We start from the raw sequence: 26,576 nt of genomic DNA on the forward strand, positions 1-26,576 counted from the left end.
GAGGAAGCCAAGCTTCTGAAGCCCTGGCCTGCCTTGGCCTCCGCTTAAGGCTACAAAGTTTCAATTATAGAAGATAAATAAATCCCAACAGAAATGGTTGCCACCATGGAGCGAGCAGAAGGCTTGGCTCTGCTCTAGGCTACAAAGTTTCAATTATAGAAGATAAACAAACTCCAGGTACCAGGGCCTCCACTTGGGTTGCCGGGGGGCGTGGCTGGCCTGCAAACCACCACAGGCCCCTCACCCAGGCCGCCCCACGCTCCAAGGGAACCCCCACCCAGATCCGCAACACCCTTCAGGGCAAACCAGCTGGCCCCCACCCATGCACCAGGCCTATATCTAATAAAAGACTAATATGCAGATTGACCATCACTCCAACACACAAGATGGCTGCCCCCATGTGGTCAAAGATCCTGCCCCCATGTGGACACAAGATGGCCGCCACAAGATGGCCAGCAGGGGAGGGCACTTGGGAGGGACCAGGCCTGCAAGGGAGAGCAGTTGTGGGTGATCAGGCCAGCAGGGGAAGGCAGTTGAGAGGGACCAGGCATGCAAGGGAGGGCAGTTGGGGGCAATGAAGCCTGCAGGGGAGGGCAGTTAGGGGTGACCAGGCCGGCAGAGGAGGGAAGTTGGAGGTGACTGGGCCTGCAGGAAAGGGCAGTTGGGGGGGACCCAGGCCTGCAGGGGAGACCAGTTAGGGGTGACCAGGCCTGCAGGGGAGGGCAGTTAGGGGTGACCAGGCCTGCAGGGGAGGGCAGTTAGGGGCAAACAGGCTCGCAGGGGAGCAGTTAGGCATCAATCAGGCTGGCAGGGGAGTGGTTAGGGGGGTGATCAGGCTGGCAGGCAGAAGCGGTTAGGGGCAGTCAGGAAGGCAGGCAGGCGAGCAGTTGGGAGCCAGCAGTCCTGGATTTGAGAGGGATGTCCGACTGCCCGTTTAGGCCCGATCCCACCGGGATCGGGCCTAAACGGGCAGTCGGACATCCCTCAAGGGGTCCCAGATTGGAGAGGGTGCAGGTTGGGCTGAGGGACACCCCACCCCCCATGCATGAATTTTGTGCACTGGGCCTCTAGTTTTTCAATAAAAACTTTGCAGGCCAGAAGGGGATGGCAAGAAATATTCAAAGTGATGAATAACAAGGACCTACAACGAAGATTATCCAGCAAAGCTCTCATTTAGAATTGAAGGTCAGATAAAGAGCTTCACAGACAAGAAAACCTAAAGGAGTTCATCACCACCAAACCAGTATTACATGAAATGTTGAAGGGTATTCTTGAAGAAGAGGAAGAAGAAAAATAAATAAACGATATGAACAATGAAATGACAATAGATACCTATCTATCAACAACTGAATCTAAAAATAAAAATAAATGAACAAAGAATCTAATGAACAAAATAAACTGATGAATAAAATAGAACCAGAGGCATGGAAATATGGAACAGACTGATGAATCTCAGAGGGAAGGTGGGGGATAGGTGGGTGTGGGAAGAGATTAACCAAAGAACTTATATGTAGTCCTGGCTGGTTTGGCTCAGTGGATAGAGCATCGTCCTGCAGACCAAAGGGTCCAGGGTTCAATTCTGGTCAAGGACACATGCCAGGGGTTGTCGGCTCGATCAGGCAGGCAGTGGGGGGCATGCAGGAGGCAGCCGATCAATGATTCTCTTTGATGTTTCTATCTCTCTGTCCCTCTCCCTTCCTCTCTGAAATCAATAAAAATACATTAAAAAAAAAAAGAACTTATATGCATTTATGCATTACCTATGGACACAGACAACAGAGTGGTGAAGGCCTGGGGCAGGGCGGGAACAGGGGGGGAGGAGGGCAATGGGGGAGAAAAGGGAGACGTCTGTAATACTCTCAACAATAATGATTAAAAAAAAAAGTCAACAATGTTATAAAGTAATTATCAATTTCTAGTTTTAGTATTTATAACTGACAAGTCAAGAAATATTTAAAAGAATATAAAATTCCTAACAGATTTCACTATTTGAATTTAATTTGCCAACTACCACATATGAAAGTAGGGAATTATAAAATATAAATCGAACTAAATATACCCATACAAATGGAATATTACTCAGCCATAAAAAGGAAGCATTGGATGCATGCTACAAACATGAACCTTGAAAACATTGTGCTAAATAAAAGAAGCCAGGCACAAAAGGCAACATATTATATTTATATAAAACTGTCCAGGATAGGCAAATCTATAGAAACAGAAAAGTAGATTATTAGTTTCAGGGGCTGAATAGAGGAAAACGCCCTGTTATTAGACAGTAGTGATGTCTGCATTACTTAGTGACTATACTAAAACCACTAAATTATACACTTAAAAGAGTGAATATTATAATGTGTAAATTATACCTAAGTTAAAATATATGTAAAATAAAGCATAAAAGTATTCTTACCAAAAATTCTGACAATTCAATATGACAAGTACTTACCAGCTGAAGTTTTGCCATTGTTTCTTCAAGATTCCGCATTTCAGAAATATTTCTTTTAATCTCTTTCTAGGAATAAAAAGCCTATTAGGTAAATACTTAAAAATCAAGAATACTTAGCACTAAGTCACATTACAAATAAGGCTATTTTTCAAGTAGTTCATGCTCCCTCTCACCAGTGTGATCTGAGGCTTTAGCCCTCAGCCTCAATTTTAATGAAGAGGAGGCATAGTTGAGGCTTCTCTTTAATTTCTTGGCATCTTGAATACAGGGACCTATTTGTAACAGCTGAAACAAGAGGGTCACTTGAAAATCTTTTTTCACCTATATACTTGTAGGGCTTTCCTTGAACCCTAGTTTTTAGAATTCAACTTATGGGAATCTCATTTCCTGATATTCCTATCCTATTTGCTTTCTCCCCACCTGCTACTACCAACCTGGAACCTTGGTACTGCAACTGTTTTCTTTAATTCCTTTCAACAATATTTTATAGTTTTTAGTGTACATGTCTTTCACTTTGTTAGTTAAGATTATTCCTAAGTATTTTATTCTTTTTTATGCTATTGTATTTGGGATTATTCATTTCCCTTTTTGATTTTTAATTATTCGTGTGTCAAAATTCACCTGATTTTTGTGTGCTGCTTTTGTACCCTGCAACTTTGCTGGATTTGCTTATTAGTTCTGTGATTTTTGTTTGTGTGTGTGAAATCATTAGGGTTTTTGAAATATATGATTATGTCATCTGGAAACATAATTTTACTTATTTCTTTCCCATGTAATGCCTTTTATTTCTTTTTCTTGCCTAAGTGCTCTGGCTAGGATTTCCAGTACTATGTTGCATAGAAGTGGTAAGAATAGGCATGCTTACCTTGTTTCTGATCTTAGAGAAAAAGCTTTCAGTCTTTTACCACTGGTTAGGGCTGGCCAAAAACTTAGGCACTATTTTCTCCCATTATATCTTATTAAGAGATGTATTTCCAATAAAATTTTAGTAGTTTTACTTAATATTTAATAAGTATTATCAAAATTTGTGACATCTGTCACACTGATCTACTGATTACTAGTAAGTGGAATGATAACACCATTCAGAGGAAAATGTTAACACTGTGAACCGTATAGTTACAGGACATTTTAAAAAATAAATTATTTCACATTATTTATTTTTTTATTGCAGAGACATTTGATAGAGTGATCATAAAAAGATATTCAAGCATAGGATAAAATTCTGTGAGGATTTCAAGAAAGGTTTATTTGGATTCTATCAGTTACTTTAAAAGAATGACGTGACAGTTTTATTTTAAGAGATCAATATTTACAACAGATGAAATTACATCCTTTGCATCTATTTAAATTTAAAGATGAAAAATATTACCTACCAACTAAAAATGTGCAAGGACAAAAATAGTGTTTTTTTAAACCTTTAAAGGGTTTACGAGCACAAAATGACAAAGATGACAAACTTCTGATGTTCACTCACAATGCAGAGATAAAAGGACAGATAGAAATCTTGAAGAAAAATAGGACGGAGTCTAGAGAACTATCTTAGATACAGGTGTGCTTCAGAAACACAAACAACTAGAACAAATGCAAGCTTTTGGAGTGTATAAACAACACTTCAGAAAAACATGGATTACAAAACAAACCAAACAAAAGAACTGAATCGGATATCAAAAGGGCATAAGCTCATATATTCTAGGAGAATTAAGAAACACTCCCACAGTGTAGACATACCTTTGCTTCCCCAAGTTCTTTATCCGCAGTCTCAAGCACTTCTTCTTTATGTCTTTCCAACTGCTGTGCTAACTGGTCTATTTCAGTTAGTTCTTGGCAAAGTTTTTCATTTTTGTTACTTAAATTAACAACTTCAGTAGTCACTGTTTCCTTGGTTTCCATAAGGTCTTGTATATGCTTCTCCAGTTCTTTATTAGCTTGCTGAAGAAAGTCAACCTACATAGAATATGTAATTTGTAAGAAATATGAAATGAAAAATTATCCTAAATACTGAACTTTCAAAATTATATTTCAAAAAATACTGTATTTTTAAAATACAAAATTTAAAGCCACAACTATTTTACATTCACAAACATTTTGTTTTGATTTGCGAAACTGATAACATGTGGCTTAATAAAAACATATATAGTCATTGGCTTTAGATTTTTGAGCATGGAAGAAAAGGACAAGTAAAAAATTTGTGTGACCATTTTCTAACATCTAGTTCTAAAACTATGACAAGAATATCACAAGATGATAATATTACTCTGAACTGTGCTATCCAATGTAGTGGCCACCAGCATCCACATGTGGTTACTGGGCACTTTTAATGAGGCTAGTCTAAACTGAGATGTGCTATGAATATAAAATATACACAAGATTTCAAAAACAGCACAAAAAAATAAAGAGAATGTACAATACCTCAAATATATTTTACAACATGAATTAGAGATTGAAAAAATATTTCAGATACATTGAGATTAATACCTTATTAAAATCAATATCACCTGTTTCTTTTTACTTCTTTAATCTGGCTACTAGAAAATTTTATGTTACATACATGGCTCATAAAATATGCATACTGAACAGCATTACTCGAGAGCTACTGCTGATATTGGTGCTTTACTCTATTCTGGTTCATCCCAGGCAGCACTGATACGTCTAAATTTCTAAAGGTCATGTGTCATGCTTTATGGACTTGTTCTTTCACTTTCAGGTCAAATGCATGACAGTGAATCCATTACATAGGTAGTTAAAAACCCAAGTTTAATTCTGGTACTTATTTTTCTAAATCCTTTTTTACATCATAAAATAAATATGCAGTCATAAGTTTTTTAAAATAAAGAGTATCAAAAAGAAGACTATCCCATCACACAAAGATAAACTGTTAGTATATTTTGGTTTCTTTTCTTCCAGTGTTTTCCCTCTATGAGTTCATATATACATTTTTAAAAGCAAATTAAAGATCACATTGTATCTACAGTTTATTCTCTTCTTTTAAATACTTAACATTATGGTGTATATATATTCCTGCCTCATTAAATATTCTTTAAAAATAAGATTTTTCAATAGCTGCCCCCTATATCTGAATACTCTGGCTCTATCAAAAATTTCCCACTATAAATAATACTTCAGTGAACAATACTGTCACTTTTACAAACCTGTGGACCATTATAAACAGTTAGGAGTTTATACACTAAGTAAAATAATGATAAAAGTCATTACCTGAATATTTAAATGAGCAATAATCTTTTCGTTGGTTTTATTTTTAGTCTCCAGAGAAAGGATATCAGAGGAGCGGCCACCGTCCAATGCAATGGACAGTCGTTCTATCTCTCTTTCTCTTAATTCAATCTGAAGACATAAAGTCATGACATCATTTTTAAAAATCTTGTTTTGAACTAAAATGATTAACACCGAATAAACATTTATTTGGCTATATTTCCATTTTTCTTATGTTGAACAGTGTATAAAACAGAATAACATATATGTACCCACACTTTATGAGATCTGAAATACATATATGGAGAACAAAAATAAAAAACACAGATAATGTCAACATAAGAATTGTCAACATAGCTTTCGTAACTATTTCTATGAATAGATTCTTCCTAATTGAGTTTTTGGTGTTTACTCTTCTCCAAAATTAGGCAGCGTTTATATAAAAGGAAATTGTTGAGCAATGAAACTGAGTTTGAACTACTTCAGTGCCTGGTGGGATAAATGTAGAATAAACAAATGAATCTAAAACACAAATAAAAATGAATTGCTACTGAAACTCGGTATTGAAAAGGATAGGAACCTTGTGTGAATTTAATTAATTATCTATCATTTAGAAAACAAATGTATAATAAAAAAAGATCACTATTAATTATGAATTCACACTTACATGCAAGAATTTGGAAAAACCCACACACTTTCAAGCTTTGGTTAAAAAAAAAAAAATTAAAAACTTAAGCATTCAATTCACCCATTATTGAGCACAGTTCTAGGTATAGAAAGATAAATAAAACATGGTCCCTGACTTTCAGGAACGCAGCTTTATAAGGAATACTAGCAAGTGAACCAATAATTGCTGTGGAATTTGCTGTTTAATGATAGAATAAAGGAAATAGGTATATGGCACCAAAGTAGTTAAGGGAATACATTTATTTATTCTTTATGATATGCACATACCTATAGAAATTAGTGCAGGTCTTATGAAATAAATATGCTCAAATGGTAATAAATGATGCTGTGAAGAGGAGGAGGAGTATTTGTTCCAGGCAGTGACACAGAAGCATAAAACAACATGGTATGTTGGAGGGAGTAGAAATGGTTCAGAATGACTGGACTGTAATATACAAGAAAACTAATGATTGGAGATGAGTCCAAAGAATTAGGCAGAAACTAATTATGATAAATATTGAATACTTAGCCAAGGAGAAAGATTACTCTGGACTAAAGGATGGATTTGATAAGAATAAAGCCAGAGGCAGGGAAACCTACTATAAGAATGGATGAGAGATGATTAAGGCCTAAAATAAAAACGTGGAACAGGGTAGAGCAGAACAAATAAGTTTACGTAGTGCTTAGGCAGGAGAACTGATAAAACTTGGTGAGTAGTATGTGAAGGGAAGAGAACAGGACCTAGAAAGACTACAAAATGTTGACTTGGGCAGATGGTGAGGCTACCAAACAAAGTAGGAAACATAGGAAGAAAAAGAGATTTGAGGCAAATGATAAGTTCTGGACCAGGCATATGAGTATGAAGAGCCTTTATCCAACTGGAAATGCCCAGTGTTAAGTTGGGTATATGGGTCTGGAGCTCAGAAGAGAGGTTCAAGCCTGAAAGAATTTAGGGGTGTCATCAACATACAGACAATATTTTAAATCAACATGAAACCACCTGAGAAAACATACAGGAACAGTAGAAGGGGTCAAAGACAGAATCCTGGAAAACAGTAATATTTTCAGGGAATGGGCAGAGGAAAAAAGCAAAGAAAAAATTGTAAGAAGTTAAAAAACAAAATGAAGTCATAGAAGAGTTTCAATGAGAAATTATCAATAAAGCAAATACTACAGAGTGGGTCAAGAAAATAAAGAGTAAAAGTGTCCTTTTGGATCTAGCAATTAATGTCACTGGTGTCATTAACCAGACCAATGTATGCGGTGGGGAGCAGAAGCCAGACTACAACAGGTTAAGGAGTGAGCAGGAAGTAAAGAAGTGGACATAGAAGAGTGAAATGCTTTAGAGAAGCTTGCATGCGGGAGAAGAATAAGGCATTAGCAAGATGGAGAGTAGTTAAAAGATATTTTTAAGGGATGGTAGTGATGACTATCATAGCACCTTCTCATTTGACTATTAAGACGATTAAAAAATTAATAATTATAAAGTGGTCAGGTAAGTGTTTGGTAAAGAAAGAATAATCAGTTAAAGCAAGGTCATAAGGAAAAGAGAGGAAATGGAACCAAAACAGAGGGAGAAAGACTAAACCTTAAACTGGAAGAACATTATTATACGCATGAAGTCTTGAGAGCCTGAGTGTGAATACTGCTAATTTTAAAGTTACTAGTAGATATAGGAAGTTGAAATAAGGTGATATAGTGAGGAGGATTATAGGTGTGGAAAGAGTTTGAGAGAACAGCAAAACTCAGAATATATGCTGAGAAAAACAAAACTCAAGCAAAATAATAATAATAATAAGGCAAGCTAAGATTGATAACCACAATGACTTGGTGGTTTCCATCAGCATGGTTAGGCTATTTTCTTCAAATACCTCAGGCACCTCATAGAGATGGTGAAGACTGGTGGGTTTATGTTCATAAAGTACTTTGAAAAAATATAATGAAAATGTCATTATAGGTTGAAAAATACCAGTAATATTCAACTCATGTGCATATTTGATATTTTCAACATCTCTCCGTAAAGTAATTTTTTTATCTGACATTACTATAATCCCTTTTCTTTAAACTCCACTTTAATCCAAATAATCTTCAAAGTACTTCATGAAAGTAAGAGTTATAACAACACAAGTTAAATCTATATTTGCATGTACAAATCACATCACTCCAAGAAAATGCAGAAAATTAAAAAAGTATTACCCAATTTAAACTTCAGTAAGCATATTAAGGAAGAAAATCTGTAATTACCTAAATCAGAATTTAGTCAAGACACCAACAGGAAGTATGAAAGAACAAAAGTTGTATGGTCGTGATCTAACTCCATATTAATTCCCTCACTTCTTCAGAAAGCTATTTTATGAGATACTATTACTTATAGAAAAAACACACAAAATATATGGTAATAGAAGAATAACTTTCAAAGAGACATGTTCAAAATGACAAAATCTATATGTTTAGAGTAAAAAAACAAATTAAAAGATCATTAAAATGCATAGCATACTTTAATAAACTATCTCCTGAGATGAAAAGAGTAATATGGTCATAAAATTATATTTGGGGAAGTTGATGATTCACCTAAAAGAAAAACAAAATAACAAAACAAAAAACTACTATTCACCTAAATGAATAACGAAGTGAAATGGACTAGAATTGCTCTAAAACCATCTAACCCACTCCAGCTACTAACTCTATTAACAAATTGATGAAAAACATAAAAACCATATAAAAACTCAGTATCAGTAATACCAAATACAACCCAAATATATTTATAATAAAAGTATATGCTCTCAATCCCTACTATACAAATAAATAAAAATCCTACCTGCTTGTTGTAATCTCTCAGTCCACTTTCCATCATGGCTAATTTTTCTTGTAACTGATGGACTTCCTGTTGAAGTTCTTGAATTCTGAAACACATTCATAACCAATGCTAATATACTTTTGTTCAGAAATACAAAATAACAAGAAATGGAACTAGACACATCCTACCTATCTAATAAAAGAGTAATATGCAGATTGACCATCACTCCAACACACAAGATGGTTTCCCCCATGTGGTCAAAGATCCTGCCCCCATGTGGACACAAGATGGCCACCACAAGATGGCCAGCAGGGGAGGGCAGTTGGGAGGGACCAGGCATGCAAGGGAGGGCAGTTGGGGGCGATCAAGCCTGAAGGGGAGGGCAGTTAGGGGTAACCAGGCCAGCAGAAGAGGGAAGTTGGGGGTGACCGGGCCTGCAGGGAAGGGCAGTTGGGGGGGACCCAGTCCTGCAGGGGAGAGCAGTTGGGGGGGAGGGACCAGGCCTGCAGGGGAGGGCAGTTAGTGGTGACCAGACCTACAGGGGAGGGCAGTTAGGGGCAAAAAGGCTGGCAGGGGAGTAGTTAGGGGGTGATCAGGCTGGCAGGCAGAAGTGGTTAGGGGCAATCAGAAAGGCAGGCAGGTGAGCAGTTGGGAGCCTGCAGTTCTGGATTTTGAGAGGGAACCCAGATTGGAGAGGGTGCAGGCTGGGCTGAGGGACACCCCCCACCCGTGCATGAATTTAGGCTTAGGAGAAGAGTACATATTCAACTGCACTCAAAAAATGCACAAATGACTTAATGCAAACACAGTTTGCATGTGCAAATTAAAACCAGATAATCAAGAGACTAATGCCACCTATGATAAAGAGAAAGGTAAAGTCAGAAAATGATATATATGCAGCTAAAAAAAACCCTCCTTAAATAATACTAACGTATTGTTTAAGAAGCCCTAGATTATAACTGTAACAGAAACACACAAAATATTTCACGATTAAGGTTAGATAACTGTATAAATACAGGTACATAACACTGTGTGAAAATAACTGAGCTAAGAGATCCTAATGAGTACCTTAACCATAGTTACCTTTCTAGATTGTTATATTGATACTAGTGGCCTGGTGCATGAAATTTGTGCACGGGGGGGGGGGGGGGATTGTTCCTCAGCCCGGCCTGCACCCTCTCCAATCTGGGACCCCTCGAAGGATGTCCTACTGCCGGTTTACAGGGATCAGGCCTAAACCGGCAGTCAGACATCCCTCTCACAATCCAGGACTGCTGGCTCCAGCCGCTCACCTGCCTGCCTGCCTGCCTGATTGCCCCCAACCACTCTGCCTGCAGGCCTGCTTGCCCCTAACTGCCCCCCCGCCAGCCTGATCACCCCCAACTGCCCCCGCCCCCCGCTGGTCTGCTCGCCCCCACCTTCCCTTCCCACTGGCCTGCTCGCCCCCAACTGCCCCCCTGCTGGTCTGCTCATTCCAAACTCCTCCCCCTCCCCCCGCTGTCCTGACCACCTCCAACTGATCCCCACTGACGGTCTGCTTATCCCCAACAGCCCCGCCCCTCACCAGCCTGATCACCCACAACTGCTGTCCCATCCTGGCCTAATCACCTCCCCTCCCCGCCAGCAACTCAAGCTCCCAGCCCTTCCTTTTTTTCAGCTCCTCCTTGAGTGGAGGCCAGGGCTGGCTGGAAGCAAGTATCTGGGATTTATTTATCTTCTATAATTGAAACTTTGTAGCCTTGAGCAGAGGCCAGGGCTGGCCAGGGCAGGCGGGAAGCTTGGCTTCCTCCATCGCCGGGGGCAACCCAAGCCTCCTGCTCGCTCTAGCTCCGTGGCCACTGCTATTTTTGTTGGGATTTATTTATCTTCTATAATTGAAACTTTGTAGCCTTGAGCGGAGGCCAGGGCTGGCTGGAAGCAGGTATCTGGGATTTATTTATCTTCTATAATTGAAACTTTGTAGCCTTGAGCGGAGGTCAGGGCCAGCCAGGGTGGGTGGGAAGCTTGGCTTCCTCCATCGCCAGGGCAACCCAAGCCTCCTGCTCGCTCCAGCTCCATGGCCACTGCTATTTTTGTTGGGATTTATTTATCTTCTATAATTGAAACTTTGTAGCCTTGAGCGGAGGCCAGGGCTGGCTGGAAGCAGGTATCTGGGATTTATTTATCTTCTATAATTGAAACTTTGTAGCCTTGAGCGGAGGTCAGGGCCAGCCAGGGTGGGTGGGAAGCTTGGCTTCCTCCATCGCCAGGGCAACCCAAGCCTCCTGCTCGCTCCAGCTCCATGGCCGCCGCCATCTTGGTTGGGTTAATTTGCATATTTGCTCCTGATTGGCTGGTGGGTGTGGCTTGTGGGCATAGCAGAGGCACGGTCAATTTGCATGTTTCTCTTTTATCAATGTATATTAATAAAATGGAAAAACTGCCCCTTAGTCTCTGCATAATCCACAAAATTAAAAGTAATCTGCACTAGCCCTGGCAAGGTGTCAGTTGAATGGAGTGCATCCCATACACCATAAGGTTATGGGTTCGATTCCTGGTCAGGGCACATACCTAGGTTGCAGGTCAATCCCTGGCCAGGGCATGTACAGGAGGCAACCAATTGATGTTTCTCTCTCATATTGATATGTATCTTGTCTTTCTCTCTCCCTTCATCCCTCTTTAAAAACAATACATATATCCTCAGATAAGGCTAAAATAATAATAATAAATAAATAAAAGTTATCTGCACTACTTCTATTGGTGTATTCCATATTTTAATGTTTCTCCAGCTATGATCATAGAAGCTGTCACTAGTGCTCTCTTGCTCCTTTGAACTCCTCATAATTTTCTTTAAAAAAAAAAAAAAGTTTTTATCGATTTCAGAGAGAAGGATGAGAGGAGAGGGGGAGAAACATTAATGATGAGAGAGAATCATCAATCGGCTGCCTCCTGCATGCCCCCACTGGGGACCGAGCCTGCAACCCAGGCATGTGCGCAACCTCCTGGTTTGTAAGTCAATGCTCAATCACTGAGCCACACCGGCCAGGACCCATAGTTTTCTTAATAGCATTTTGTGTATTCTCTTGTCTCATCTTTACTGCAAGACTGTGAGCTTCTCAAAAGCAGCAACCCCCTTCTTACTCATTTTCACATCCCTAGAACACTTACATCGTGCCTTTTCTAGAAAGCTTAGTTGAAACGAAATGTGTATCTGGTTCCAATTTAAGCAAACGCAAACATATAGAACTAAAGAATCATGAAGCAAGAATTTTGAAGCAAGAATTTCAAAGCCAATTGCAAATCTATCCATGTCCATCAGCATTTGACATAAATCTGAAGTAACAGAGTCCTGTAAAAGAGAACTTTACTTTGGTTGATGAAACCAAATGTCAAAGCAACTCTACTGAAATAGATTCTAAATGGCACTAAACAGTTTTAAAGCAAATATGGACAGAAACAGCAGGCATATGATCTATCTGAAATCAAAGTTACAAAGCAAATTAAAAAACTATATATTCAGAATACATTCAGAAAGTATTTTCTGAGTGCTTTTGCAAAGCTCTCGGCTACGCACTGGAGATACAATAATTAATGAGACAAAAGCCCCACAGTCAAAAAATTTACAGTTAAGTGGTCAATTAACTAAAGTCAACATGAAATTATTTAATGCACCTGTTATCAGCCACTTGTAGGAGATCTGCAATGTAAGGGTCATCTGGCTGAGGAACTGGATAGGAACTGACTTCAGAGGGAGGGACTGGTTGGTCAATTTGCATTCGCTGGCGCCTAAAAGCAATACTTCTTTTCTTGCCGCCTAAAGAAAACAAATGTATATTTCAAAAAAAAATTTTTTAAAACAAACCACTGTCTTAGAATTAAATATTCCAGAAGGTTAGCCTTTTTGTTATACAGTATGTCTCTAGCTGATCTTATATATGGATAAAATATTTTCTCCCCCATATATAAATACCTACCCTGATCTTTAAATGATGCCTTCCTGAAAACCTCAACAGATATGGTTATAAAACAAGTTTTATTTTCTGCACACGTGGTATGTGTGCCCAGACTTAATCTATTCCTCCAGTAGATGGGGACCAGATATTGACAAGATTAAAACTTGAGTGTTGCCGAAACCGGTTTGGCTCAGTGGATAGAGCGTCGGCCTGCGGACTGAAGGGTCCCGGGTTCGATTCCGGTCAAGGGCATGTACCTTGGTTGCGGGCACATCCCCAGTGGGAGGTGTGCAGGAGGCAGCTGATCAATGTTTCTCTCTCATCGATGTTTCTGGCTCTCTATCCCTCTCCCTTCCTCTCTGTAAAATATCAATAAAATATATTAAAAAAAAAAAACAAAAAAAAAAAACTTGAGTGTGCCTTGTGGCATTATTGTGAGCTCAAGAAGTTACCACCAATAGAAAACTGTCATACAAGGAGCTTAAGACAGTGAGAACTGCTGTAATACACATGCTTATTAAGCAATGCCAAAAGAGCAGATAAAAGAAATTTTAAGTAGTAAAATTAGTATATAATGGAATGTCAACTGTAATATAAAATCATGCTGTAACCTGAATTAGTAGGGAATATTTTACTAATTATCTTTAAAAATAGCAGGAGTAATTTCTTTTTATGAATAAATATATCCTATCTTAGTGCAAACCACATAGATAATTTATCTTTTTTAGCATCTAGCTAAGATTATACATGTTCTTAAAAAACTCACTGATCCTCATAAAGAAAAACATAACCCACAACTTTGTATTCCTTAGAATCCTAACAAATTTGGTATACTCTTACATCTCTCGTCCTGAGGATGAAGCAACTGAGTCAAAAGTATTTAAACAGAAGCATCAAACAGACTGTCAAATTACAGCGGGAAGGCTCGGGATGGGGGAGGGAGGTAAGAAATCAACCGAAGGACTTGTATGCATGCATATAAGCATAACCAATGGACGCAAGACACTGGGGAGTGAGGGCATGTATGGGAGTGGGGTGGAGGGGGGCAAAGGGGGGAATATGGACACATGTAATACCTTAATCAATAAAAAAATGAAAAATAAAGTATTTAAACGACCTGCTTGTAGTTACACACCTAAACAAGACAAACCATTTTCTTCTTCCCTTATCTACTGATTTCCTATCTTAATTGCTCCTCAATTTCTTTCACGACCTTCTTCTTCCATAAGTCCCTTAAATACGAACTTCCCTAGGGTCTCTTTGGTTCTCCTCTCTTCCCAAACTACACAATCTCACTAGATAATTCCACAGCTTCAATTTCCAAGATACTCCAAAGGCTTCCAACTTGAACCTCCATCTGGGACCACACTTCTAAGAACAGATCTACATACCCCACTGCGTACTGGAAATCTTAATGTGATTGTCCCATGTAACACCCTCAACATATCCAAAGGTGGATTTCTGCCCCCACCTCCCACATTCCCTAGCTTGAGAAATAATACCATTATCCACCCACTGAGAAGTCTGAGAATTCCCCTTACCTTCCAAGTCTACCATATTCAGTTACTAAATTCTAGAGATCACATCCCTGAATCTCTCTTGAATCTGTCCTATTTTTTTCTCAGGAAACCACAGGTTATCCTCTTTTTTTTCTCAATCTTCCAGTTATTTCTGAGATCTTCCCCACTTTTCCCCACCTTTTCTGCCATTGGCTCACAGTCTGCCTCATTTCCTGCCACCTTGAGCTCCACTGATTCTTCCCCACCCTAGCCTCTCAATTCCTAATCTGTCAACTCTCATGAGTTTCTTCACTCAGTTTCAAGTATATAACAACACAATTGTGCTTAGACTCTGTCTCTACTTAGAACTATACTAGTTTTCGATCTTCAACTCCCTTCTAATCATAATCTTCATCTGACCAAGTTACTATTGGCCCACCTGTGCTCTTTAATTTCCCAATCTCTACCTAATCTCATACTCCTGCACTTTTCTATGCCTCATTTACTTCCATAATCTTTTTTTAAAATATATTTTATTGACTTTTTACAGAGAGGAAGGGAGAGGGAGAGAGAGTTAGAAACATCGATGAGAGAGAAACATCGATCAGCTGCTTCCTGCACACCTCCTACTGGGGATGTGCCCGCAACCAAGGTACATGCCCTTGACCGGAATCAAACCTGGGACCCTTGAGTCCACAAGCCGATGCTCCATCCACTGAGCCAAACCGGTTAGGGCACTCCCATAATCTTGATCCCATGGCTCAGACATCTCAATGACCTTGTCATTAGTACTGGACATTCTTTCCCTAACCTTATGCCTGAACAACCATCAACTTGGATATGCCCCATCATCTTTTCTCTTGTTCAAGAACTGAGCATAAAGGTAAAAATAGTAAAATAAACTAAGAAATTGTTTCTTTTCCAAATTCTTTAAGTATGGATCACTTTTATAACTAAAACTAGAGGCCCGGTGCATGAATTCGTGCACCAGTGGGGTCCCTTGGCCTGGCCTGAGGAACTGGGCCAAAACCGGCTCACTGACAGCCCCTGAGGGATCCCAGATTACGAGAGGGCACAGGCCAGGCTGAGGGACCCCACCAGTGCACGATCGGGGCCGGGGAGGAACCGTGGGAGGGCTCCAGGGCATGTCCAGCCCATCTTGCTCAGTCCCGATCAGCCGGACCCAGGCAAGATAACCCACTGGTTAAAGTGTCTTCCCCCTGGTGGTCAATGCACGTCATAGTGACTGGTCAACCGGCCGACTGGCCCCTGGTGTTCAGTGCACGTCATAGTGAGCAGCTGAGCAGCCTTAGCATATCATTAGCATATTACGCTTTTATTGGTTGAACAAATGACCAAATGACCAGACACTTAGCCTATTAGGCTTTTATTATATAGGACTAGTGGCCCGGTGCACAAAATTCATGCACATTAAAAGGAAATTCATGCACATTAGAGGAAATAATTTAATATTGCTGTTTGCTCTTTCTCTATAATAGAAGTGTCAGAGATGAAAAAAAATTAGTAAAAGGTATATGAAAACCTTCCTCCTGTCAGAGTCTGGGGCGCACCACAGGACCCAGAGTCAAGTCCCCACCCACCCAAATGCTCCTCAAAATCATGTGAGACCCAGACCCGGCTGGCCCCCCTGCCATTGGGCTAGATCCAGACCTCAGGCCCCACCCTTTTCAAGCCCCGCCAGGCAGGGGACGTAGCCTCAGGTCCCCCAGCCCGGCACCAGGAGGGGGGCACAGCCTCAGGTCCCCCGTCAAGGCCCGCTGGGTGGGGGGCGCGGCCTGAGTTCTCCTGTCAAGCCCCGCCAGGCAGGGGGGTGCAGCCTCAGTCTCCTGGCCCGGTGCTGGGGCGGGGGGGGGGGGGGTGTGTGGCCTGAGGTCCCCCAGCCTGGTGCCGGGGTGGGGGTCGCGGCCTGAAGTCCCCTGTCTAGCCCCACCTGGTGGGGGGGCACAGCCTGAGGTCCCCCGGCCTGGCACTGGGGCGGGGGGAGTAGCCTGAGGTCCCCTAGCCCAGCATCAGGATGGGAAGTGCACCTTGAGGTCCCGTCAAGCCCTGCCGGGTGGGGGGCAGGGCCTGAGGTCCCCTGTCAAGCCCCATGGGGGTGGGGGAGGGCGTAGCCTCAGGTCCCTGCTGATTGCTCGTTAAGGCTCCTTATGGGAACCTGGCCTCAGCTGTGGGTGCAACCATCTTTGTGATGGAGTGATGGTCAATTAGCATATTCCCTCTTTATTTGATAGAATAATAACAATAATAGGAAAGAGAATTTAAAACAGAGATTAAGGAAATAAAACTCTGGGCATTAAAGTTAGACTTCTTACAGCTAAGAAGTTATTACAAGTTTCTAAGCACATGTAAGAAATACTACCTGGATATTCAGAAGTAAATCAAAAAGTTTATGTGACTATCCAAACATATTTTTTCAAATACTAAAGTCAAAGCATGAAAATCCAAAGTCCTATTTCAGTTAGTAGTTTAACTATCTTTAAAAGATTAGATGTATATAATTTGTTTAGAGAAGGAACTGATGTATACCTGGAGTTTGTACAACAGCATGCAAATTCTTTTCTTGAAGTTCTTGAATTTTTTCATTCTTAGCTTTGCTCTCTTTCTCCAAAAGTTTGAGTTTATGAACATACTGATTATTTAGAAATTTCAGATCAGCTGTTTCACGTGTACTCTCCTTCAATGTAGTTTTCAACTCTTAAAAGATTCAAAGACTATTTTACAGATCAAGAAATCTATGGAGTTCTTCCACTTCACAAAATACAAAAAGTCCCCAATTTGAAAGGCTCTACCCAATTCTTACGCATGCTTTGTTTGAAAGGCTACTACCTTTTCTACTACTATTAACAAAACTGCAAATAAGTCATTAAGCACGAGAGGAAATCATATTTTTTTCTGCTGTAATATTCATTCACCATGGCTTTTGAGCCAGTAAATTGGATATCAAGCTAAGAAATTATGAATTCATGCCAGGTTTTAGACAGGGCTTTCAACTGAATGTAAGAATTTACAGTAATATAGCCATATAATTACTCTTTGCCTAGTACTTTCAAAATAATTTTATTGTACCTTCTAGCTCAAAAATGGAGTATTAAAGAATCAGAATGATGTATGGCTTTTAACTTACTTTAATCCTCTTAATTTCAGTATAGGAAAAACAAAAGTTGTTTTAAGAACATTCCCTCAGTTCTAGCAGTTAACCTTTTCTCTAGCAATTGTAAATCTAAAAATTTAATCCAGTTATAGTATACACAAATACAGATATGGAATGAAAATTTATTTTACTTCTCGGGAACTCTTCAACAAACCCTACAGAATTTCAAGAGCTGTTACAAGAGGACTACCACATTGTCTAATCAATAGTTTTAAAATTAGACTAGCCTTTCCTATACATAAAATGAAAGGGGGCAAAAATATGGCATTAAAAGAAAAATCACAAAATTTTACCTTTAATGTGTTGGGCCGATTGTTCTCTCAGTTTCATTAATTCCAGGTATAATTCATTATTTTCCCTGCTCAATTTTGTATTTTCAAGTTTGTAAGGTTCCAAAACAAAATCAAAATTGGCACTTTCTTTTTCGGCTTTCACAGCAGATAATTTTGATTTCCTAAGACTTTCTGTTGTATGAACCAGGTCACTAGAAGTAAAGAATAGAAAATGTAAATACAAGGAAACATTCTATTAACTTTCTAATAACTAAAAATATAATTATAAAAGTCTTAAATATATTAAATGCCAAGTGAATTCAAATATAAAAACAAACACTTAGGAGTCTTTCAAGGTACTACGAAACATTAAAAAATTTCTCAAAACAAGATTAAGTTATAAATTATCCTATATAATAAAAGCCTAATATGCTAAGTGTCTGACCGTTCGACCGTTTGACCAGTTGCTATGATGTGCACTGACCACCAGGGAGAAGATGCTCCAACCGGTGGGTTAGCTTGCTGCTGGAGTCTGGCCGATCAGGACTGGGTGAGATGGGCCGGACAAACCCTGGAGCCCTCCTGTGGTCCCTCCCCAGCCCTGATCATGCACTGGTAGGGTCCCTCGGCCTGACCTGCACCCTCTCACAATCCCTCGGGGGATGTTGGATAGCTGGTTTCAGCCCTATCCCCGCAGGCCAGGACGAGGGACCCCACTGGTGCACGAACCTGTGTACACATAATTAGAATCATCTTTGAATCTCCCCTCTTGCTCATTCCCCCATTAGTCACCTGATCCTGTGGAATCTGTGAAACTTACTTGTTTTTTCAGCAAATATTTATTAAGTGCCTGCTACATGCTAAGTGCCAGGAACACAATAAATAAGATTCAGTTCCTTGCCTCAAAGAACACAGACTAGTGTAATATTTACTCCCAACAATACTTATTGAGCAGAAAAAGCAATCAAGAACCCACTGTCATGGAGCTTATAGCCTACTGACAGTTTGTCAAAAAGTTATGCTACTACTAGAGGCCCGATGCACGAAAATTCGTGCAATAGTAGACCTTCCTTCCCCCGGCTGCTGGCACAGGCTTCCCTCCTCTGGCTGCCCGGTGGCAACTGGGATCCGGGCTGCTTCCTTCCTCTGGCTGCCTGCAAGCACCTGGACCCCGACTGGCTTCCCTCGGGCCGCCCACAGGCACCTAGGACCTGGGCTGGCTTTCCTCCGGCCCCAGCTTTGTCAGGAAGGATATCTGGAACGATGTCCAGAAGACACTGGTCTAATTAGCATATTACCCTTTTATTATTATAGATGTGATAAACTCAACAAATACTTCAGTGCCAATTATGTATTCAGCCTGTTCTAGGTATAGTCTCTGGTCTCCTAGGTATAGAGTTTGAATTCTAAAGGGAAGTCAAATGGAAGCTTCCAGTAATAATAAGTAGTTAAGGTGGCATGTAAAAGACATGATAGAGTCCAGCAGACTGTATAGCTAACTAAGCACAAGGGCAAGGGGACAGAGAGAGGAGAGAGAGACTTTACAGGCAGAGAGAACAGCATATGGAGAGACCATGGGTGAGAGTGTCCATATGCTTAGGGAGCTTCAACTGGTTCAATACATGGGAGATGAAGCTGCAGGGGCTAGATGAGGAAGGGTTTTGAAGGCCATACTAAAGACCACAAAATATTTTTCCTCTATTCTCTCTTCCCATCATCTCTTATAGTCCTCGGCAGTGATTTTCAATCTGTCATCGCATGGCACACATAAACTAATTACTAAAATTCTGCGGCACACCATAAAAACATTGTATTTTTTGCCAATCTGACCAAAAAGAAGGTACAATTTTGATTTATTCACACTGGATAGCTATTTTTGTGTTGGCTGTTGTCATTTTTTATTTGACAACATGAAGGAAAAGAGATCAGTGCCCCTGATTAAATAGTCAGGTATTGCATGTTTTAAAAATTCTTGTGGCACACCAGTGTGCATGGCATGGCACACCCATCGAAAATCACTGTCCTAGTGCAAAAGCTCCCAAAGCAATTTCCCTGCTCCAGGCTCAAACCACAGTAACAGAGTTCATGTGGTAAAGAAAATCACAAAGGATCCTTCCGTTAAGGTAATACGTAACAGCTAAAGAATTACCACATATAAGGTAATATGTAACAGCTAAAGAAATGACATTATTAATGTAATAGTAACTAAAGACCAGTAGGTGAGGCTGACATAGAACTCCCAATTATATCAGAAAACCACATTAAAAAGATTGTAATTCTATCCACAGGGAAAACCCTCAAAAATGTTTACTTTAGATGGTATAGTGTGAATGGTGACCCCTGGAGTTCTACAATATGGAGACCCTGAATTCATGATGGAGAAGCAGGATCTGCAACAAATAGATGTGCTTTGGATGATTTAAGGGCTTTTAAAAAATCTACCCATTTCTTTACTGTAGCATGAAGTTCAATCAAACCAAATAAATGAAATTAAGGTTTATAGAGGTTTAGAACTGTATTTTCATCTTTACCTGAAAAGTTTTTCTACCAAGGGTAAACACTCCACTGTCAGAGTCTGGCGGTATCCCAACTGATCCAATCTTTTTCTAATATTAACATACTTTCTTTCTGCAGCTGTAGTCATCTTGTCTTCCAAAACTAGTTTTATTCACTTCCAAAAATTAAAGTCCTAAAAGAGTAAAACATCATTATATTATTATAGTTACTATTATTGTTTCATGATAAGAATAAAATATTCCTTTTAATTAGAAACAATTCTTTTTCCACTTTAGTTAGGCAGACTTCTGCAATATTTAGATTGATTTAAGTAGAATGCTTATGATATTCTTGTTGCTGCATTAAAATGATTATCTGACCCAGGCTGTGTGGCTCAGGGTTGAGCATTAACCTATGAACCAGGAGGTCATGGTTCAATTCCGGTCAGGGCATATGCTTAGGTTGTGGGCTCAACCCCCAGTGTGGGGCATGCAAAATGCAGCCAATCAATGATTCTCTCTCCCTCTCTTCTCTCTCAAATCGATAAAAATATTTTTTAAAATGAGTATCTGTTCATAAACCTCTATCTAAAAAGTGAAAATCAATAAAGCTTCTAGAAGAAAAAAAAAGAAGAATATTTTCCTGAGCCAGAGGTAGGAAGAAAAGCCTTAGAGAAGACTATTTAAAAAGCACTAAATATAAATATAAGAGAAAAAGTTGAAAAACTGTACTTCACCAAATTAAAAATGTCTGTTCATTAAAATATTCCATTAAGAAAACAAAAAGGCAAACAAAGTGGGAGAAAATATTCATAATATCTAAAAACGATTTTTATAAGGAATATATAAAGAACTCTTGCAATTCAACTCTTAATGATGACAAATAACCTATAAAAGAATGGGTTAGAGTTTAATAGGCACCTTGCAGAAGATATCTGAATGGAATAATCACATGAAAAGGTGCTTAAGACCATTAGTTATCAGAGAAATACCAGGTGTACCAGTTGATAATGCAGATTTTTTCAGTAGATGGAGTTACACATATGTTGATATATATGTGATTTGATATGTACGCTATTTTATTGTACTGACAGCAAGCTTTAAAACTTCATATGTCAAATTTGCTGAAGGTGTTAACATCATAGATACTTTTACACTTAAAAATGTCGAATTTCGTGCCAAAAAAAGAGTATTTGAGGGAAGTTTTAATTCATTGTTTTGAAGAAAAGTGCTGCTGAAAGTTATCGTATACTTCGGGAAGCTTATGGTGAACATGCTCCATCTCAAGATACTTGTGAACACTGGTTTAAAAGCTTTAAAAGTGATTATTTCTATGTGAAAGACAAAGAACATCCAGGTCAACCGAAAAAGTTTGAAGACCAACAATTACAAGCGTTATTGGATGAAGATGTGTGTCAAACTCAAAAAAACTTGCAGAAAGATTAAACGTTGCTCAGCAAACAATTGCCGATGGTTTACAAGCAATGGGAGAGATTTTAAAGGAAGGAAAATGGGTACCACATCAACTGAACGAAAGAGAAATGGAAAATCGAAAAGTCATCCGTAAAATGTTGCTTCAATGGCACGAAAGGAAGTTTTTTTTGCATCAAATTGTGACTGTCGATGAAAAGTGGATTTATTTTGAGAATCCCAAATGCACAAAATCATGGGTTGATCCAGGTCAACCATCAACATCGACTGCAAAGCCAAATTGCTTCGGAAGGAAGACAATGCTCTGTGTTTGGTGGTATCAGGAAGGTGTGGTGTATTATGAGCTTCTAAAACCAGGTGAAACTGTTAATAGAGATCGCCACCGACAAATAATCAATTTGAACCACACTTTGATCGTGAAACGACCAGAATGTGCCAGGAGACATGGCAAAGTAATTTTGCTTCCTGACAACGCACCATCACACACTTCAAAACCAGTTAAAAAAACACATTAAAAGATCTTGCCTGGGAAGTATTAACCCACCCTCTATATTCACCAGACCTTGTGCCTTCAGATTACCACTTGTTCTGATCAATGGCACACCCACTTTCTGAGCAGCACTTCAAAACGTACAAAGTGGAAAATTGGGTCTCTGAATGGTTTGCCTCAAAACAAGGGAAGTTCTATTGGGACGATATCCACAAATTACCTGAAAGATTGTAGCTAGCAGTGGACATTACTTTGAATAAAGCACTTTTGATGTTTCTCTTGAAATTATCATGTTTTCTTTGATTACAAAATCCGCATTATTAACCGGTACACCTGGTACAAATTAAAACCATAATGGGGTACAATTTCACCCATACTAGAATGGCTAAATTAAAAGGTTGTCAAGGAGAGGAGAAACCAAGATGGCGGCATAGGTAAACACCTAAACTGCTGCCTTGCACAACAATTTCAAAACTACAACTAAAAGACAAAACAGACATCATCCAGAACCACAGGAAGGCTCGCTGAGTGGAAATTCTACAACTAGAAGGAAAGAGAAAAGCACACGGCGACTCAGAGGAGCTGCAAAAGGCTGAGGTACAGACACGCACACAAGGAGAGGACTGGAGGCTGAGTGCGCGGCTGGCTTTCTCAAGCAGGAGGAGACGGAAGCTCCCAACTGTGCTGAACTCCAGTTCAGGGCGAGACCCTGGGGACCCAGACTCATACAGGGGGAATCTGGACTGTCAGGAAAAGGGAAAAGCACACGGAGACTCAGAGGAGCTGCAAAAGGCTGAGGTACGGACACGCGCACGCGGAGAGAACTGACTGCTGAGTGCGCGGCTGGCTTTCTCAAGCAGGAGGGAGATGGAAGCTCCCGACTGCGCTGAACTCCAGGTCCGGACGAGACTCTGGGAACCTAGACTGATTCTGGGAGAAAATGGACTGTCTGGCAGCGGGCAAAACTCGAGGGCGGCTTTCTCTCAGAGGTGCTTGCAGCGATTACCGAGGGACACTGAGACCCAGAGGCCTCATAGGGCAGGGCTGACGGGAAGCCAAGCCTGTCTGCTCCGCCCTGAGACTCCGCCCCATCCAAGCTGAGCACAGAGGCTTTTGCAATTTTGCAAGTTTTGTCCCATAAGGGTGTCTCCAGCACAGAAGTTCTCCCAGTGTAGACACAGCTGATCCTCACAGCCAATTGGCCTGGAGGTCAATTCCTCCCCATGATACCAACAACAATCAAGACTTAACTACAACAAGGCTGTGCACACAGTCCACAAAGGGGTGCACCAAGAGTGTCCACCTCAGGTAACTGGGGAGGCTGAGCCACTGGACCCTAGAGGACACCTAGCACACAAAGCTACTCTACCAACTCGGGGAAGCAGCGAAAATGTGGAGACAAAGAAACAGATCACAAACGAAAGAAATGGAGGAAAGCAAACAATTGGATATAGAGTTCAAAACCACGGTTATAAGGTTTTTCAAGAATTTCCTAGAAAAGGCATTAAATTTAGCGAGACCCTCGAAGATATGAAAAAAGACCAACTAGAAATTAAACATACACTGACTGAAATAAAAAAAATTATACAGAGACCTAACAGCAGACTAGAGGACCGAAAGAATCAAGTCAAAGATTTGAAATACAAATAAGCAAAAAACACTCAACCAGAAAAGCAAAAAGAAAAAAGAATCCAAAAATTTGAAGATAGTGTAAGGACTCTCTGGGACAACTTCAAGCGTACCAACATCAGAATTATGGGGGTGCCAGAAGAAGAGAGAGAGCAAGATACTGAAAACCTAGTTGAAGAAATAATGACCGAAAACTTCCCCCACCTGGTGAAAGAAATAGACTTAAAATTCCAGGAAGCACAGAGAGCCCCAAACAAAAGGAATCCAAAGAGGACCACACCAAGACACATCATAATTAAAATGCCAAGAGCAAAAGACAAAGAGAGAATATTAAAAGCAGCAAGAGAAAAACAGTTAGTTACCTACTAGGGAGCACCCATACGATTGTCAGCTGATTTCTCAACAGAAACTATGCAGGCCAGAAGGGAATGGCAAGAAATATTCAAAGTGATGAATAGCAAGAACCTACAACCAAGATTACTCTACCCAGCAAAGCTATCATTCAGAATTGAAGGGCAGATAAAGAGCTTCACAGATAAGAAAAAGCTAAAGGAGTTCATCACCACCAAACCAGTATTATAGAAAATGCTGAAAGGTATTCTTTAAGAAGAGGAAGAAGAAGAAAAAGGTAAAGATAAAAATTATGAACAACAAATACATATCTATCAACAAGTGAATCTAAAAATCAAGTGAATAAAAAATCTGACGAACAGAATAAACTGGTGAATATAATAGAATCAGGGGCATGGAAAGGGAGTGGACTGACAATTCTCGGGGGGAAAGGGGTGTGGGGAATGCGGGAAGAGACTGGACAAAAATCGTATACCTATGGATGAGGACAGTGGGGGGGGTAAGGGCCGAGGGTGGGGTGGGAACGGGGTGGAGGGGAGCTATGGGGGGAAAAAAGAGAAACAATTGTAATAATCTGAACAATAAAAATTTATTAAATTAAAAAAAAATAAAAGGTTGTCAAGGATTTGGAGCAACTAGAATCTTTACACTATTGACTAGAGTATAAAATCACTGTGGAAAATATCTGGCAATTTCTTATAAAGTTAAACATACTTCTACTCTTTAACTCTGTGATCTTATTCCTAGGAATTTACTTGAGGAAATGAAAACAAGCAACTTACAAAGAGATTCTACAAGAATATTCATAGCAGCTTTATTCATAATAGCCCCAAAATGGAAACAAACTATATATTCTTCAACAGCAGGATAAACTGTGATATATTTATACAATGTAGTACTACTCAAAAATAAAAGAGAAGGAACTACAGATACATATCAACCACACAGATGAATTTGAATAACATTATTTGAGCAATAGAAGCCACCCACGTATATTGTATAATTCCATTTCTATAAAGTTCAAAAACAGGTAAAATTAAACTATGTGGCCAGAAATTAGAACAGCAGTTACCTGGGGCCATGTGGATGGGTGGACACTGATTGGAAGGGTTAAGAGGGAACTTTCTGGGGTGATGAAAATATATTGATTGGGGTAGTGGTTACACAAGTGTACACATTTATCAAAGCTTTTCAATTAAGTACTCTTAAGATCTGTGCGTTTCACCATGTAAATTTTACTTCAATGATAAAAAAAAAACCTCGCATATCTCTATACACGCTTTTATCCTTGTCTTTTAAAATATTTATGAGCCTATTCTCTATCAGTCTGCCCTAAAATGTAGTTATCAAAAGATCACTTCTTTAGAAACCTTGCTCTTTTCTAACCTTTGCCAGGAAAATATAGTCCTATTACTCTAAGCCAAATAAAAACTGCTTTACAGCGCAGTTTTTCACAGCTTATAAACAGTGTAATCTCACAACGACTGGGTCAGGCAGAGGAGGCCAAAGAGGCACTCTTCATTCCAGGATGAGCAAAGGCTGTGCCCCAGGAGGAACTTTCCCAAACCACAGGTCCCAAAGCTGGTGGGCAGTGAGGTCCCTGGAGTCCGAACTCCAGGCTGCCACACCATGCCACCTCAACTTTCCAGTCACACGGACCTCTCCTTGATTACTCCATTCTACACATCTTCCTTTCCCACTCTCCCTGGCCTCTTCTTCTGAGAGGTGTCCCTTTGGACTTCCTAAGTTCCTTCCACAAGAAGGGACCTGACTGGTGCAGGGTGACATCAGAAATACACCTGTCAAACCAAGAACTAACAGGCTTCACCACTCACACATTTCCTCTTTGTCTGGTACCAACTTTGGTTACCTAGAAATAATACTTCCTTACTTCGGGGAAAGGAAGGGAGGAAGGGGGAGGAGGGAGGAGGGAGGGAGGGAGGACGGAAAGAGAGAGGGAAGGAGGGAGTGAGAAGGAGGGAGGGAGGGAGAGGGAGGGAGGGAAAAGGAAAGAGAGAGGGGGGAGGGAGGGGGGAGGAGGGAGGGAGGGGGAGGAGGGAGGGAGGGGGAGGAGGGAGGGGGGAGGAGGGAGGGAGGAGGGAGGGGGGAGGAGGGAGGGAGGGGGAGGAGGGAGGGAGGGGGAGGAGGGAGGGAGGGAGGGAGGACGGAAAGAGAGGGAGGGAAGG

General features: G+C 40.3%; 1 protein-coding gene across 1 annotated transcript in view; it reads right to left on the reverse strand.

Moving 5' to 3' along the window:
* The window catches only part of CEP135 (centrosomal protein 135), a 76,757-nt gene that overhangs the window by 49,048 nt on the left and 1,133 nt on the right, over window positions 1–26,576 (reverse strand). The window contains exons 2-9 of the mRNA XM_080640068.1: window positions 20,526–20,683; window positions 18,016–18,206; window positions 17,098–17,265; window positions 12,771–12,912; window positions 9,141–9,225; window positions 5,660–5,788; window positions 4,175–4,390; window positions 2,447–2,512 (exon numbers count right to left, since the gene is read on the reverse strand). Coding sequence (XP_080496194.1) covers window positions 2,447–2,512; window positions 4,175–4,390; window positions 5,660–5,788; window positions 9,141–9,225; window positions 12,771–12,912; window positions 17,098–17,265; window positions 18,016–18,206; window positions 20,526–20,638 — 1,110 coding nt within the window. The 5' untranslated portion in view covers window positions 20,639–20,683. The remainder of the gene's footprint in view (window positions 1–2,446; window positions 2,513–4,174; window positions 4,391–5,659; window positions 5,789–9,140; window positions 9,226–12,770; window positions 12,913–17,097; window positions 17,266–18,015; window positions 18,207–20,525; window positions 20,684–26,576) is intronic.

The sequence above is a fragment of the Plecotus auritus genome (genome assembly GCF_963455305.1).
Source record: "Plecotus auritus genome assembly, chromosome: 1".
Lineage (NCBI taxonomy): Eukaryota > Metazoa > Chordata > Mammalia > Chiroptera > Vespertilionidae > Plecotus > Plecotus auritus.